The sequence below is a fragment of the Schistocerca cancellata genome, chromosome 2 (assembly GCF_023864275.1).
Source record: "Schistocerca cancellata isolate TAMUIC-IGC-003103 chromosome 2, iqSchCanc2.1, whole genome shotgun sequence".
Taxonomy (NCBI): Eukaryota; Metazoa; Arthropoda; class Insecta; order Orthoptera; family Acrididae; genus Schistocerca; species Schistocerca cancellata.
In genome coordinates, this window is record NC_064627.1 from 711,836,351 (window position 1) to 711,854,727 (window position 18,377).

Sequence of the window (18,377 nt, forward strand, 5' to 3'; positions counted from 1 at the left end):
TCGAGCCACTGAAAAATCCCTGTGATCACGAACTGAAATGTGCTCAGTTCCTGGAACAGCTTCTGATTCCTGGATGTCTACTGTTTCTCGAGGGGGTCTTTTAAATCCTACAGCAGACTGGTTAAACACAACAAAACAGATCGAAATCATATTTTTTGGTTTTCATGGACATACCATTTCTAACTGTGACAAAGTAATTAAAACTTTGACGTCAAAGTTTCCTCTGGTGCACAAAGATGTAATTTGTTTGTATGATAGAACGAGAACATTTATCCACATTATGCATTTGTGTAAAGAGAAGCACTTGCAGGCATGGAAGAAAAACATAGCAAAGAAGAATTAGATGTGGACAGCCTCTCGACCACGTGAAAGTTGAAGATTCGCTTCCCTTCACTCACAAAATGGTTCAAATGGCTCTGAGAGCCATGGGAATTAACATCTGAGGTCATCAGTTCCCTAGAACTTAGAACTACTTAAACCTAACTAACCTAAGGACATCACACACATCCATGCCCGAGGCAGGGTTCGAACCTGCGACCGTAGCGATCGCGCAGTTCCAGACTGTAGCACCTAGAACCGCTCGGCCATCCCGGCCGGCCTTCACTCACAACAGCCGATTCATACGCTTAAAATTAACAGGATGTAGGTATGTTCGTTTACCGAATTGAATTATTGCATCTAGTGAGGAATTATTTTTAAATATGTACTCGTATTTGTTAGGGCCTATTTATATATTTCTGTTTCTTTAACTCATTTTGGAAACGTTTAAACCCCGTTAGCGGAGGTCGCATGCTACCTAAACCTTCCCGCAACCTTGCTTTCATATAGCGAGCTGCCTGGCGCGGCCGGCGGTTGTCTGCCTGCTGACGTCATACGAGAGCGACCAATCACAGTGTCTTTGTTAGAGTGCCCCCACCCCCCACGCCCTGCCGCTTCTACGCTACGTCCTACTAATATAAATCACCTATTACTAGTACAATGTTTGGCACATCTGTCGAGATTGAATTCATTCACCTGATTGATTCTTCTATGATGTTGTAGTTTTCGCAAAAATTTGCCGTGTTTGAGAGTACTGTCATACGTCTGCGTCCAGTTTTCTGGCGCTGCCGTTCAGGACGTCCCGGCTGTTGCAGACGCAGCGCCGGTGCTGCTACGCACGTTCGCGAACGCGACGCTGGCGCCCGGCTCGGCGTGGTCTGCGCAGTGCGAGGCGTCGGGCTCCCCGGCGCCCGCCGTCTCTTGGGCGTTGGACGGAGCGTCGCTCGAGTCGTCGCCGGGCGGGGAGCGCGTCGCCGTCAGCAACCGCGTCACCGCCGACGGCGTCCTCAGCTACCTCAACGTGTCCGCCCTGGCGCCAGAGCACGGCGGCCGCTACACCTGTACAGCCAGCAACGCCGTCGGTTCCGTCACGCACCAGGTACGCAACTTCCAACATAAGCTACACGAATCACTTACCGTAAAACCCCAACACATTTGATTACCTAAACGCCAGCCAGAATTCAGAACTTTTGGTTATCCAAATTACATAAAAAAAGGAAAAACAAAAGTTACAGATCAGAAAAAAAGTATCACGCAACCAGACAGAGCGGCTGGAATCTCCTGTGCTCTGTAGAAAACAAAGTGCCATGAATACATATTACCCCACAAAGCCTGGCCAGAGTGACATCATCATCATCGTGTTTGTGCTTGAGACACAGGAAGAGGAAACAGTTAAAGAAGCAGTCCAGCTGCAGTCACAAAGGTAACTGTAGGCTCTCCTTTTCCAGTCATCTTCTGTCACCTGATTGTCACAAACACTCCTTGGAATGTCAGAACTGACAACTCAGGGCAAAACGAGGTGTAGCCTACATGCCTTCAGTTCATATACTGGCAGTTGTACAAATTCTGACTTTGATGGAGGGAAGATTACTGTATAACATCCCACTGACAGTGTAGTTATTATAGACAGAACACAACCTCAGATTAATGAAAGATAAGGAAGACAGTCTGCCATACCCTTTGGAAGGATCCATCCCAGCATAGGGCTTAATCAGTTTAGTGAAATCACAGAAAACCTAAATGGTCAGATGCGAATTTGAACCATCGTCGACTCAAATACAAGTCCAGTGTGCCTGCCAACCACTGTGTTAAATCAGCCAATGACTTGCACAGATAGCTACACAGTTAAACTGCACATGCAGTGGTCCATTTAAAGGAAGGGAGATTAGTGTTTGGCATCCCATCTCCAACAAGATCATTATAGATGGGGCACAAGCTCAGACTAGGGAAGGATCGGAAGGGAACTGGCTGTTTCCTTCAAAAGGATCCATCCCGACATATGCCTGGCACAATTTAGGAAAATGACAGAAAACCTTAATCAGGATGGTCAAATAAGGATTTAAACTGTCGGCCTCCCCAATCCGAGTCCCATTTACAAGTGGAGCTGGAACACCTACTGTACATTTATACACCAATATGTATTGTAACAATTAAACAGTGACTGACACTTCTGATTGACAATACTTCTTCCAAAATTAGCAACATTTATTAACAGTGCAATACGTATTAATTCACAAAAATGGCTCTGAGCATTATGGGACTTAACTTTTGAGGTCATCAGTCCCCTAGAACTTAGAACTACTTAAACTTCACTAACCTAAGGACATCACACACATCCATGCCCGCGACAGGATTCGAACCTGCGACCGTAGCGGTCGCGCAGTTCCAGACTGTAGCGCTTAGAACCGCTCGGCCACTCCGGCCGGCATTAATTCACATTTCATCTGGATTAAACACCTGCCTGCTTCAATTCTAGTGCTTCATTTTTTCGTGAAAACTTAATGATATATCATTTTGGAAACAGCGATGTGCCTGGAACTTTTGAAAACCAAAATTTTATAGTTAGAATATTTTTTTCGTGGACTTTCCTCCCTAGCCTTGAAGATCAGTTCCATGCAACAAATGCTATAAGGTTTTTGCAAAGTTAATGTTTAGTTGTACTGTTGATAAAATAACATAAATCCTTGCCTGGTAACACATTTGTTCATAATCTGGCTGGAAATTTTTCTGTGTGCACTTTGCTTGTAAGTACGTCAATCCCACTTCGTTCACCATGTTCTCTTCTGATGAAATTTCAACATCATTGACTTACACTATGTGATCAAAAGTATTCGGACACCTCGCTGAAAACGACTTCCAAGTTTGCGGCGCCCTCCATTGGTAATGCTGAAATTCAATTAGCCTTGATGACAGCTTCCACTCTCGCAAGCATACGTTTAGTCAGATGCTGGAAGGTTTCTTGGGCAATGGCAGCCCATTCTTCACGGAGTGCTGCACTGAGGAGAGGTATCGATGTCGGTCGGTGAGGCCTGGCAGGAAGTTGGCGTTCCAAAACATCCCAAAGGTGTTCTATAGGACTCACGTCAGGACTCTGTGCAGGCCAGTCCATTACAGGGAAGTTATTGTTGTCTAACCACTCCGCCACAAGCCGTGCATTATGAACAAGTACTCAATCATGTTGAAAGATGCAATCACCATCCCCGAATTGCTCTTCAACAGTGGGAAGCAAGAAGGTGCTGTGATAGTGCCACGCAAGACAACAAGGGGTGCAAGCCCCCTCCATGGAATACACGACCACACCATAACACCACCACTGCCGAGTTTTACTGTTGGCACTGCACACACTGGCACATGATGTTCACCGGGCATTCGCCATACCCACACCCTGCATCAGATCACCACGTTGTGTACCATGATTTGCCACTCCATATGACGGTTTTCCACTGCGCAATTATCCAATGTTTACGCTCTTTACGCCAAGCAAGGCATCATTTGGCATTTACTGGCATGATGTGTGGCTTATGAACAGCCGCTCGACCATGAAATTCAAGTTTTCTCACCTCCTGCCTAATTGTCATAGTACTTGCAGTGGCTTCTGATGCAGTTTGGAATTCCTGTGTGATAGTCTGTATATATGTCTGCCTATTATACATTATGACCATCTTCAACTGTCAGCAATCTCCGTCAGTCAATAGATGAGGTCGGCCTGTCCACTTCTGTGCTGTATGTGCCCCATCAAATTTCCACTTCACCATCACATGGGAAGCAGGAGATCTAGGTATGGTTAGGAGTGTGGAAATTTCGCATACAGATGTATGATACAAGTGACTCCCAATCACCTGACCACTTTCGAAGTTCGTGTGTTCTGCAGAGTGCCCAATTCTGCCCTCTCACGATGTCTACTGAGTACTTAGGTCGCTGATATAGAGTGCCTGGCACTAGGTGGCAGTACAATGTACCTGATATGAAAACATATGATTTTGGGGGTGTTCGGACACTTTTCATCACATAGTGTACTCAGCTTTCACATTTTGTGTGCACATTCCACCATCTTTCCCATCAGCACTGCCGTTGCTTTTTCTTCTCATTGTCAATAAATTTAATTACATTATCAGCAAGCCTTTTTGGTGGTAACTTTTCATGCTCGCACTGAAAGGTAATAATGTGTTTTATTTTGAACCTGAATCACAAAGCTTCACTTTAGCCAATACAAAAATTTTAAAAATGACATGTGTGTGTGTATGTATCTTGAAGTATTGTCTCCATAATGAGTATTCCATGAAATTCTGAGATAGCGAGTGGATGATGTCAATTTCTTGGCACAACATTTATGATGAGAGCCAGGCCATCCTCTTCAGGTGAGTTGCAAGAAGTCAGTGACATCCAACTGCAATCCCATAATATCACAATATGTAGATGTGTATGTTTCAGACATTATCAGCAGTCACTGTGTAACTTACCTTGCCTGCATTTACACGTGTGTTCATAACGAATTTCATAACACAGCATTTTATTCCCCACAGGCCTACCTTCATATACTTGGACCACCATTCATCAAGCCTATGCAAGACAAGACTGTCACAGCTGGTACAGATGCTATTTTCAATTGCTATGTCACAGGACATCCTATCAGCAGCATCCACTGGGAAAAGGATGGTGAGCTGCAAAAAGTGTGTGGATAAAAAGCCACTGTTTGAGCCAACATTACTTACTCTGGAGAAAAATTTATTCCTACCATAAAAAAAATTGGGTTTTAGAACTTATCTCCTTTCCAAATGGCAAATAAACATGTGTTTATTTCTTTCTGTTTATTTCATTAGTTAAGATAGTGTTCATTATTGGTGGTACTGATTTATTTATCATAATTCACATTCTTGATTGCAACAAGGGACAGTTACATATATGAATTTTCATGATTAGCTACTTATTTTCCTATCAACTTTTTTTTTTCTTTTCAAACATAAAGTTCAATCTTAAAAGGTGAGCATGACTTATGCATTATTGTCTACACATTCTTAGGGCATTACCATTGTGGCAATCATGCCATGCAGAATTGGAGGATTTTATACAGCTAACAATATTAATTATTACTTTGGAATTTGCAATAGTAGGAAAAGTAGATGCCAGACTGAGATTCGTAGGGAGACCTGAAGCAAATGTAATTCATCCATATAAGTCTTGGCTCATTTATTGAAGCAATTCTTGTGTGCTGTTCATCTGACTGGGAATTGTATCTAATATGATTTACTGGAGATATCCTATGAAGACCAATGTGTTTCATCACAGGTTTATTTACTTGACATGAGATTGGTACAGAAATGCTTATCAGACTACAATGGCAGGCCCTACAAGAAATGCATTGTGAATCATGGGCAGGTTTACCATAGGAATTCACCAAGTTTCAGGCAGTTCATTACTTCCTGCCACATGCATCTCACAAAATGATCACAACAACAAAAAACAGATAAATTAAATGTCATATAGAGCTTTACCAACAATCCATATGCCATTTATTAATGGAATATAAAATAACAGTAGAAATAATGGTAACAGAAGAACCCTCTGCCATGTACCATAATGTGACCTGCAGGATATAGCTCTAAATGTAGATACTGGTAGGTGCAGCAAGCAGATGCTTTGATAGCTATGACATGCATATTTTTCAAGATGGCCAAGTATTGGTTTTGTCTACTGTAAAGGTGCCAGTGAGAGAGTGCATGTCACTTGTTCTATTGTTTATGCCTGAAAGCCAAATGAACAAACATTCTGCAATTTTTATTTGCTATTTGTAAATTTAAAAAATACCTAAAGCAAAAAAAGCTTCTGAACAGTTGTAAATCTGGAATATTTCATTATTAGTGGGAGCTCATACTAATATCATTGCCAATAAACATAGGCAGATCTTAACATCACCTTGTACTGCACATAAATACCGCAGCCAGTGGTCAGAACAAGCTCACTGCTGCCAATGCTGCACTCCTATCCCCTGCAGCTCAAGAAAATGATTCATCTGAAAGTTCGAAATGTACTCAGTCTTGTTTGTGTGCCTTTCAATCACACAGCGACTCTGCTACTTGAGAAGTTGTTACTTCTGCTTCCTCAGCTATAGTAAGTGACCAGTTTTAATATACTACACCTTTCTTAATATTTATATGATTACACTGTTAACTATCACAGAATTTCAGTTGCCTGTGTCCATAAGAAAAGATGAACACTCTTGGCAAACACAATGACAGTTGTTAATGGATCAGATCTGTAACAACTTCTGATGTGTAACATGTGAGTACATTTACAAATATCATACACTTTCTCAGAGAAGGAAAAAGTTAGATTCTGGACATTTATATATTTATATTTTTACTTTAATCTTCTGTAGACAGCATCTCTATTTCATCATTCAAACTGTCTTCTTTATAACAACAGAAACTATCAATTATTGATAAAATTATTTAATTGGATAGGTAAAAAATCTACTCACCAAGCAACAGAAGAACACACCCATAAAAGACTGTTGTGACTGTCAAGCTTTCGAAGCCAGTAGCTCCTTTTTCGGGCAGAAGGGTTGAAGGGCAAGGAAGAAGGATGAAGGAAAAGGACTGGAGAGGTCTAAGAAAAGGGGTAGATTCTGAGAAAATCACCGAGAACTGTGGGTCAGGGGAGACTTACCATATGGTAAAGCCTAAAACTTCAACAAAATTATGGTTATTAAAGATAGGGTGCTCAATCAAATAGTCACAATACAGAGAAGAAATCAACCATGACCTCGTTAGAAAAAAGTGTTCTGGCATTTGCTTTAGGTGGTTTATATACATCATGAGAAACCTAAAATTATTTCAAAATAAACTTTTCACAGTATGAACTTATCTCATTAATTATTGTGAAATCTTGCTCAATAGAACAAAGACACAACAGTACTGGAATGCCAGTTGAAGAAGTTGCCTCAATATTTATGGCTCAAATCAACTTATGGGTGACTTGAAGTCTTTTCATGATGCATCATGATGTATTTTTACTCCTTTGTGATCAGTTACTCAAGCTACTAAAGCATAAAATTAGTTTTAACTTTCCCAGTGAAGCTTTCAGGAATTGCTATGAACGAAAAATAAATAGCAAGTTGGATTGTGATTTAATATTAATCATCATCTTCATAGCAAACTTCATTTCACAGAATGTAGGATAACATGTTGTAGCTCTGTTTCATTGGGAGTGACACAAAAAACTTCTTACTCAGAGGAGACACCATTAGAAATCGTAGGCATTTCAGTAACAGAATTTATTTTAGTTGAAAGACTAGTAAGAGTAGCAGCACTTTATACAGTATTGAAAACTGTTCCCCTTGATTATCATGTTCTTGATAGACTGCGTTCTCTGAAATTGTTTATGCCTTTCCCATTTTCTTTAATACCCTCGTTTGTCATATCACTGGCATCCAGATCTTAATTTGGGTAGTTTTCAGTTTATTTGTAGCCCTCCCTTTAAAAGTACAAGATTTAAGGCTGGTAAGTGAGGACTGTTTCTATTTCTTTGTTACTGGTAATTAATACATTGATGTATCGCTATCCTGTTTTAATATTCTTCACATTTAAACCAATAAATTAGTGAGTACAGTATTTTGCAGACTGTATTACACAGAACTATGTGAAAACTACATAATTATAGTATACAACAGCTCTATTCAGATAATTTTTCCTTACACTCTTTGTTTCAGGAAGACCCCTTAATGAAACTGAGAGGCGAACATTGTTTCCCAATGGTACACTTTCAATAAAAGATGTTGATAAATCTGAGGACAGTGGAGTATATGTATGCATTGCTAGAAATCCTAGTGGGCGTTCAGCCAGAAGAAAAGTTAAAGTTCAAGTATTAGGTATGTGTAACAGAACTAATTCAGTGGAAGTTAATGTACATAATACCTGCATTTATTCCTTTCAATCTAGAACTGTTGAGAGCTTTGTTCTTCAGGCTATGTGCTGAGGAAGACCACAGCATTGTGGCCAAAGTGTTGGATATTTTAGTATTTGCGTATTTTGTATTTTATAAGTGATGAAACAATACATTCACAGGGACTTTAATGAGATTGATCAAGATTGTTAAAATATGTAATATGTGAATCACGCTTGTATCCATTCCAGAGGCACCAGAAATAGATCCTATTTTAATAAAACCAAAGTTGCAGAGAGGTATGAGAATACATTTGACATGCATTGTGAGCAAAGGAGACAGTCCAGTATCAATTGTATGGTTGAAAGATGGCTCAAATATTTCTCAAGGACAAGGAATTACAGAAAAGACTATAGATGACTTCTCAAGTACTTTGAGTTTCAGCAGTCTTACTGTGAAACACACAGGAAATTACACCTGTCGAGCAACAAATGCTGTAGCTGTGGCGAACTATACAGTGCCTGTTGTTGTAAATGGTATGTCACAACTAATAATCCTATCATTGTTCAAATGCATTATTATTTATTCTTATTATTATTGTTGTTGTTGTTATTGCTGTATATGGGATGTAACATGGAATGTTAAGATGTAGAAGCAAACAAATTGTGCATTGTGCACATTTCCTACAACCCAAAGGTACAATAATATCTAAAAACATTCACACACAGGCCTTGGTCTAGAATGGGGAGGGGGGAAGGGGGGGAGGGAACCAGGGTATCTGCCCCAGGCAGCAATATCAGGGGGCCCCAAAGTCATTTTCTTGAAGAAAAAAGGGTAGTTTCACAAACCGCTTAGCATCCAGTGCATGTTAGTCTATTGATTATTTGTTTGATTTTGATACGCATCCCCGTTGATTTTTGAACAAAAAAATGGTTCAGATGGCTCTGAACACTATGGGACTTAACATCTGAGGTCATCAGTCCCCTAGAACTTAGAACTACTTAAACCTAACTAACCCACAGACATCACACACATCCATGCCCAAAGCAGGATTCGAACCTGCGACCGTATCAGTCCCGCGGTTCCGAATTGAAGCGCCTAGAACCACACGGCCTCTGTGGCCGGCTGGTTTTTGAACACATACTAAGTTGATTTCTAAACAAATCATAAAATCATACGTTTATTTTTGAATGCATGCATGGTGTACATGATGTCTCTGCCAGGGGAATCTCCATCACATCGAGAAATAAAAAAACCTTTCCGCAGACAAAAGGGGACGGGGCTATACGAGCTGAGTAAAATAAACCCAAATTGGTGAATGCCAATCACTGTCAATTTATGTGCCTAACTGGGTGTGTGAATGATCAGTGTTTTTATAATTATTAGCGAAATCTGTAGATTTAAACTACCAAAGTGGGAATAAATGAGTAACAGAAATAATATGGTAAGAAAGATTACCTATTAATCATCTCTATGTATCCTAGAAAATGAAATTTGGCAGGTAATTTTTGCAGATCAATACACTACTAAGGGCCAGTTGGTTTTGATAATGGCAAGAATAATTACAGAATTAGTGAGGACAAAATTGTTTGTTATAACGAGGAAGGAGAAGAAACGGGGACATTAGATAAATTATATGTTAGAATATGAAGATTCCAAATTTGTAAGAAAATACCATACTACAACTTTTCAGTTGCATGCCAGAGAAACTGGAGCATAGGAATGAAATATGGAACAGTTTCATAACATAAAAATTTTTGCTTGTGGTAGGCCTAGTAGGCATTTGATATTGGCACTTCGTGAATTATATTCTGTCGTTTTATTTATGTAAATGAGGTAGATAAAATGACCATTTGTGCCAAAACAGTCTCGCTTATTTGGGGTGTGTTACAATTGCTGAAATATTAGAAAGGCCTATTTCGTTTTATCTATAGACACTGACAAAATAGATGTATTCAAATCGAGAAACAACACCAGTCTTGGGTACTATTCATGTTAACAGCTATTTTTCAGTATTAACAATGACATTTTGATTTCCCATGTAGTGAAACATTTGATGAGGTAATGGATTCTTTAGCAGAAAGGAAAGCACACTGCATAAGGCTGTAGCATTAGAGGGGAAAAAATGCTGTGAACTAAGGATTGAAGAAATTTGTACTGTCTTGCTTGTCTCTTGTCTTTACTGGTTTTATGTTTCCTGAAAGCCTACTTAATATTATGTCACATGAAAGTTTTTTTCTGAGGAATTCTTACTCTCCAGTTACAAATAATCGAACAGTATGAATTGTGAGACTAGGAGCAGGAGAGGCATCACAGGACATTTTAATGTCCAATGTCCTGAATAGAGGTCTGATGGCTTCCATTACAAAATATACACATTTAAGTTCCACAGAGCCAAGTACAGTGATGTGCAATAGAAGAATGCTGTGTGAAGAGGTGTGGCACTGCACTTTGGCACACTTAAGACCAAACAACATTTCTTACATTTCTTCCAACATATATGTTTTACATATCAAACTATTCAGAAATATGTGCTCTACAAAATGAACATATTTTTGAAAAATCAGTATTTTGTTTTAATTTTTTTACTCGTATGTCAAGCACACAAAAGGATTGGGGGAGGGGCGCCACTATCTAGTTTTTGCCCCGGTTCGGAAATATCATAAATCTGAGGCTGTTCACACACATATGAAAGCCATCAAGTGACATGCAAACTATTCACTAATCCAGTCTGAATATATAAACTAAAATAAATACAGTTCATTGTAAAAATATGATCGTAATGGCTTCACAAAGATACTGTAGTGCGTCATAGCAGTCACCGTAGTTTTCAGTGAGGCTAACTAGTTTAATGAATCCTTACAACAGCATTATGAATTTTCGAAATGATATCAGTACACTGTCATCTTGTTATCAAGAACGGAGTAAGGTATCAGTTAGTGAAGAGGAGTTTTCTGGGCAATTCGAAATTGTAACTAAAATTAAATTATGATGCAATGTGCTGCAGCGCAAGTGGCGCATAACAATAAATGCATTTACTCCACCTATCAGCTATCAAAGCTGGAATAAATAAAGCAGAGCTGACATAAACTCCAATAAATGGATTAATGGTGGGGGCTAGAAAAATCTGTAATAACTGACATAGACCAGACACCAAAAGTAACCAGAATCTTGAAAATGTAAAACGCCATAAAGAGGGGTAGAGATATATTGTGTGGAATTACTTACATAAATTCCATAAAAACCGTTCCATTCCCCCATGCTGCCCAACCGGGAGCACGAACAGGAAAACTATGTAACAGTAAATACTAGCCTTGAGTATTGAGGCCACACATAACCCATAGCAGAGGCACAGTATGAAACAGATATCTGATTGGTGAACTGTTTAAACTGGAAAAGTGGGAGGGAATAACAGAAATGAAATAGAAACATCACAGCCTTTGGAGGGAGGGGAACATGAATTTTTTTTTTTTAAATGGAAAAATATTGTGTTATTACATTAAAGAACACATAAACCTGGCCGATTCCAAGTTGGCTTTGACAATGCATTTGATTGACAATCAGCATCAGCTGCAACAGGTTAGTGATAACTGTCTTACTATCTAATCTAATCTTACACCCTGCACAGAAAGATCAGATACTCAGTGACCTGAAAGAAACTTAAATCTTACGAAGTCTTCATTGCCTTCCTCTCAATACAATTAATGAAAGCACAGACATGCATCACAAAAATATTCTAGTTAAATATGACATTATTTAGGTAGGTTAAGGTGAGCATGTAATGTAATAATTTTCCCTACTCTTTCTTTTTTAAATGCACAGGTTCTCTTCCTTCTACTGTTGTAATGATTCCGACTCCTTTCTGCTGTTACTTCCTGCTTCTCCAGTTTAAACAGTTCACAAATCACATATCTGTTTCATACTGTGCCTGTACTATGGGTCATATGCAGCTTCAGTACTCACACCTAATACTTACTATTACACTGTTTTCCTGTTAGTGTTCCCAGTCAGGCAGCATGGGGGAATGGTTTTTATGGAATTTCTGTTGGTAATTCCACACAATATGTGCTTTCTCTTCTTGTCTTTACTGTACTTTACATGTTTTAAGATTCTGGTGATTATTAGTGTCTGATAATGATGTCAGTTTTTACCAGATTTTTCTAAGTCCCTCCGTTTATCCTTTTGACATGGAACTTCTGCCCCATGACAACATTATAGTGATGATGATCTCTGATGGTTAAGTGATTTTATTAAACCATTTGCTGATGTGTGACATGGCAGTCAGTCGGGCCCACCTGTCCCATCTGTGGCCTGAATGGCAGTGCTTATGAGAAGATATAAAAAGGTTATGTGAAAGAAAATGTCAGCTGTGTAAGTAGTGATTGCAGATAATAACTGACCTGTAACAGTTCTTGGAGATGACTCATAATTGATGTAATTACTTTAAAGTCATTTTATAGATACTTAGCAGCAGAATAGGAAATGAAAATTTGAAATATTTGCAGTGAACAGTGAAGTATATGGAGCTGAACAGTAGCCAATAACGACTGAGCACCTCCATACAGAAATAATCTCTTAGCTTGAATAGAAGTAACTACACAAGTCTATCAAATTTTTACAACCTAATATGTGCTTAAACTTACATAACAGCCTCATGCACATAAGTGAACATAAATACTGGTAAGCATATGTAAGTCAATTAGAAGAGTTACATGTTTCAGGCAGTCTTCAACTGAAGTTTCTTTCAGTAGCTCAGTCTCAGGTAAAAATAATAATAATAATAATAATAATAATAATAATAATAATAATAATAATAATCTGAGTCAATCAGTTAATAAACTTCCTCCACAGGAATGAAGGGACATTAAATGCTTTACCTTTCCTCACATTTGTAACTTTGGGTTAGTACTATATTATAGTCAGAATAAAAATAAAGAACATCAGAAGAAAGTGCCAAAGGAGGATCCAAAAAATTGTCTATTTGGGAGAAGCAGGAGGCTTCAAATTTATTTTATTTTATTTTCTTGACTATTAGTTTCATTCAAACTAAGTTTTTCTTTTTAAATTACATTTTTGTGTTTTCCAAATAAACATGCAGGAGAGTATTTGGTATGGGATATTAGAGGCCCATTTTTATTAAAAATAAGGTCACAGGTCAGTTCTCAGAAAGGACTCTACCTGCCACTTTTTTGCCAGTGGAAATATTTGTTAATACATCAAATGCCAAGTTGTTTAAGTTTAAGACTCAAAGTAAAACTGAACTGTGCAGCTGTTATTTCAGTCACAGCACTTGTTCTTTACAATAATGTCACATCGAAACCACATCCAGTCCATATGCAAAGGCAAGGTGTCACTGAAACACAACACTTAGCACTGGAAGCATATTTACCACTGACACCAGTGTACAATCAGGACAGAAAACTCATACATTACAAAATATACAAACATCACAAAAATGTAAGATATTTCAAGAACCTCCCAGAAATTACAAATACTAAATAATAAATAATTGGTGATTGTTGGGTTTCATCTGGTAACCCACAGCATGCAATGCTAACTGCTACACTACAATGCATTTACCACAGCTCGTGGTACTGTTGCCTCTCTCTGAGAAACAGTGACCTGCTGTTTCAGAAGTTCTCACTGGAGCTGACTGCATCATCTTGCTCTTTCAGATGTACTGATTGGTGCCAACTACATCATCCTGCAGCTAGATCTTGTCAGTGGTGCTCTATATGTTGATAATGGCAGACCCTTGTGTTTTGATCACACTGTTACATGTTCTTCACCATGAAAAGCATTGACCATAGCCCATTCCATCAAAACTTCATTGTATTTGAGTAGGTCTTCAGTTTGCTTGAATCTCTTATCATTGGTCTGCACCTCTGAACTGCAGTAGAGCTTTATACAGAAGACACAGACAATCTCTCTGTTTTTGTCTTCTTGATGAAATGTCATTATCCTTGACTTTGTTTGTGACATCCAACAGGCGTCAATGATACAGTACAGCCCAAAGTACCGTTTAGCAACTTTTCCAATAGTCTCATTTTCCACACAGATGTAAAAATCCTGAACTACATTTCACTGGCTAATGTTTGGTGTTACAGAGCTCTTGGTCTTTATCCTGGGTGCCCAGGGTCCATATACTATACACATTGCTTCTTTGATTCTGGTGAGACATATTTCACATAGTCATTGTGATTATTGCCTGGTAGTATTGAGAACAGTGTATGCATTGTTGTTACAGCCTTAAGACCTTGGAGCAGAAGGAATGGTGTGAAATCTGTAATGCCTTGCTTTGCTGCAGTGTATGTGAATCTCACGACAGGTAGTATTCTATCCCAGTCTCTCTATTTGACATAAATGTACATCACAAGTATATCTGCCAACATCTTATTAAAGCATTCTGTGAAGCTAATCAACTGTGGATGGTAGACGGTTGTCATCCTGACAATGAAACTATCTCTGATATGAGTCTCGACTCAAATACTTTTCCACAATGATAGATCATCACATAGGGTGCTTCAAAAAGATATCTTTAAAAGAAACATTGCAATTTCTGGTGGCTTCAGAATTCAGCATACCTTTGGGGACATTGCAGTGGGTGAAGTAGTCATGGAAGGCTATTATCAGTCAATTCCCATTTGTCAACCTTGGCAACCTCCCCAGACGGTCACTTTCAATCTCATGGAATGGCACTGTTGCAGGCATGATAGGTATCAAATGCCCCTTAAGTAACTGTGGCACATGCTTCATTCATTGGCATTCCTTACAGTGACTCACACAATGTCTAAAGGACTGACAGACACATGCTTAGTGATACCTGCAGCTCATTCAGTCTAGAGTCTTCACAAAAGCCAGGTGACCAGATGGGGGAGTGTTATGAAAATATTTCATGACTGCTGCCTCCACATGAGCTGGGATGATGATCAACCACTTCCACCCCACTGGATCATAGTTCTTCTTATAAAATGTTCTGTTTATTAATTGGAATCCTCCTTCAGTTGGTTCCTCATAATTCAAGGCTTCTGTGGTTTTCAACAATGCTGGATCTTCTGTTCAGTTGCAGTATCATTTAACGCAGTGATGACTGAAATTTCGTTGCTGCTGCTGTGTTCTGACGAAGGATGCCTTGAAAGACAGTCAATACCCTTGTCTTTGCACTTGTTTTTGTATATGATTGTGGTGACATACTCGTGGAGCCTCAGTATCTGTCTCACCAGTTGACATGAGAGAGCCTTCAGGCTAGTCACTCAGCATAGAGAATGTTGATCCATCACAATGGTGAGTGGTTTACTGAATTAATGTGGCTGGTATTTGTTGATAGCCCAAAGCACTAAAGGGCAATCAGTTATGGAGCAAATCATCATGGACTTGGAGAGTTTAAGCATAACCTTTCCAACACCTCTCTGAATTTGTACTAGAACTGCCCTATCCCAAAACCACTAGCATCAGTGTGAAGTTCTACCTCTGCATTCTCACTGTATAATGCTAGAATTGGAGAAAGTGTTAGCAGCTTCATAAGGACAATGAAAGATCTTTCTTGCACCTTGTATAATATAAATTTAGCATCACCCTGCAGGAGTCCTTGCAAGGGACTTGACTTGATACAGAAGTCCTTTATGAATTGCCAGTAGTACAAGCACATTCCAAGAAAACTTCTCATCTCACAAATATGCTGAATTGGAAAAACTGTAACTGATCTTATTTACTCTAGACTGGGACAGACTCCATTACCATTCATTATGTGTCCCAAGATATTTATTTCTTGGGTGAAAGAGGCACTTTTTTGGATTCAGGCAGAGACATGCAGTGTGGACACACATCAACATGATTGTCAGGCTACTTAGATGTTCTTCAAATACCTTCAAAAAAGCCAATGTCATGCAGACAGCAAATACCTGTAATTCATTTAAAATTCATTTAAGGTGTTGAACCACATCCCTTTGAAGGCGTTTTTTTTTTTTTTTTTTTTCCCCCCCCCCCCCCCCCCCCCCCCTGGTCCATCAACCTCAATTTGCTAGAAGCCTTTCTGCATGTTTTAATATGCCTCCTTGCTCTGTTGGCATCAGTAACAGGAAAACCAACTAACATAGCAAATATAGGCATTTAATAACAATGTGACCATTTGCATGATAATATATAATGAGCAAATGGCTATGAAACACAATATATGTTTCTAACTTTTGTCCTCATTAATGTAGAGATTCTTCTTTGGCAGGTTGTCTAGGTCAATGATTTCACTTCCTTCAAGAGGAATGTGTTGTTTCTTTCATATATGTATGGCAAAATGCAATAATGAAGCAGGAACTGAAATTTCACTTCACAGTACTCAACACACAGGGCATATTTAGAAGAAAACATTTACAAAAACCAATATTCAACAGAGCTCAACAGGCTCACATCCATCTAATTTCATCTTAACTTACAATATCAGATTCCAAAGTCCAACCAACTATGCCATCATACAGTTACAACTGACTCATGACTCAACTAGACTCAGACTGACTTCTGCTTGTTACACACACAAATCGACAAGTGCAGTGATACATAAAGTTGCAGCTCAAATATTAGAAAATACACCGACCTTTCATGTTACAAAGATATTTGTACAGTATCAATATCACCGAAGTTGTTTCTAAAAAGACACAAATAAATTTAACACTTCATAAAAGCAATGATTATAGGAAACAATAAATGTTATATTAATGATATAAAAGAAGGTAATTACTTTATCATTTGATACATTGTTATCTACAATACCTCATTAAAAATGAGGTGAGCTGAACATTTTCATTACAATGTCCATAGTTGAGAAATAATTTGTTTGAAAAATATGTAAAAATCAGCCAACCGGTTGCACAGGTTTTCTATATACCTTGAGCAGGTTTCGTCACCTCTAAGGGTGACTTCATCAGAAGGTAAGGTAATTACAGGAAGAACATATCGTCAAAGATGTACAGTGATTTAAGAGCTGAGTTGCTCAAGTCATACATTAAAATGTAAAACATAATGTTCTTCAAAAGGTCAAACATTAAAACATAAGTAATACCAGTGTGTTGTGAGGCGACTGACAGTCAGTTCAATGATCATCTTGCAGCATCTTCTCCACTTTCTCCCATATTCTGTTGGCAACACTCTATGAGTGCTGGCTAACTGGTGGACAACCTTCTGTGTTGATACAGTGTTTTACCTCAGACTGCTTGGTTTATCTTTCCTCCACTGTGGACTTGAAAGCATCTGAAAATGGACAAAGTATGGCTGTCACTATCTGATGTTTTTCCTTAGTCAGGCTAGACCCTATTGGAAATTTGATAATAGTTGTAGCAGAGCATGAACCTTCATAGATGACAGTAATCTTCCCTTCTTGAACTGGTTCAAATGTCCCTATGCACATACCTTTAGGGATATGTTGTGGCACTTGTGACACCTAGCGATCCAAAGTTCTCCTTGCTACCCACAATGCTTGTGATCATCACTGACATGTAGACTTCTTTTGTAAGCCTGAGTAGCTTTCTGCAATCAAACAAAGCTTCATAGTTTAACTGAGCATCTTGACTGGTGGTGATGGGGACTGGCTATGGCATGTTGTCCTCACATCATCTAGGCTATGGTGATGAGCTTCAGTCCACAGGTCAACTATAATTGTCTGCAGTTGACTGACAGAATAGTAGTGCTCTGATGGCTGATGTCTTGCAGCATAATAGTCATCTAAAGCTTACATTCTTTCTCTGCAGTACCACACTTCATGTCCAGGGTATCCACAGTGAAAACAGAGCAGCATGTTGTCAGTTGTGCTCCAAATGGCTGTTCTTCTGTGATTCATTTTACTCAGTGGAGGAGATGGTTGTACCTGCATTGATCAGATGCCAGTTTGTCATTTGATGGCAGCAGCATATGTCAGAGCTGTTTGAGGCCATTATTGATAGTGTATTTGAATGGTGGTGGAGACCGGTGCTGAAGACTGATACACCTCTTCTTCAACATTCTCTGTTACCTCCTTGTTTATGGGGTTGACATTCATGGCTGCTATTTCTTATGTGTTAGGTCTGCCATAAAACACTGTACTTCTTCTCATTAAACCTGGTGCATGAAAGAAGCAATATCATCATAGTCTTAAACAACTTCCATAGGCACCACATTCAGGAGAATATTATACCTCTTTCATCAGCCTCTCT

The 18,377-nt window shown here is 39.0% G+C and overlaps 1 protein-coding gene across 1 annotated transcript in view; it reads left to right on the forward strand.

Annotated features, from left to right (window-relative positions):
- The window catches only part of LOC126158058 (Down syndrome cell adhesion molecule-like protein Dscam2), a 222,721-nt gene that overhangs the window by 31,070 nt on the left and 173,274 nt on the right, over positions 1–18,377 (forward strand). The window contains exons 4-7 of the mRNA XM_049916417.1: positions 1,134–1,417; positions 4,842–4,974; positions 8,027–8,185; positions 8,451–8,735. Coding sequence (XP_049772374.1) covers positions 1,134–1,417; positions 4,842–4,974; positions 8,027–8,185; positions 8,451–8,735 — 861 coding nt within the window. The remainder of the gene's footprint in view (positions 1–1,133; positions 1,418–4,841; positions 4,975–8,026; positions 8,186–8,450; positions 8,736–18,377) is intronic.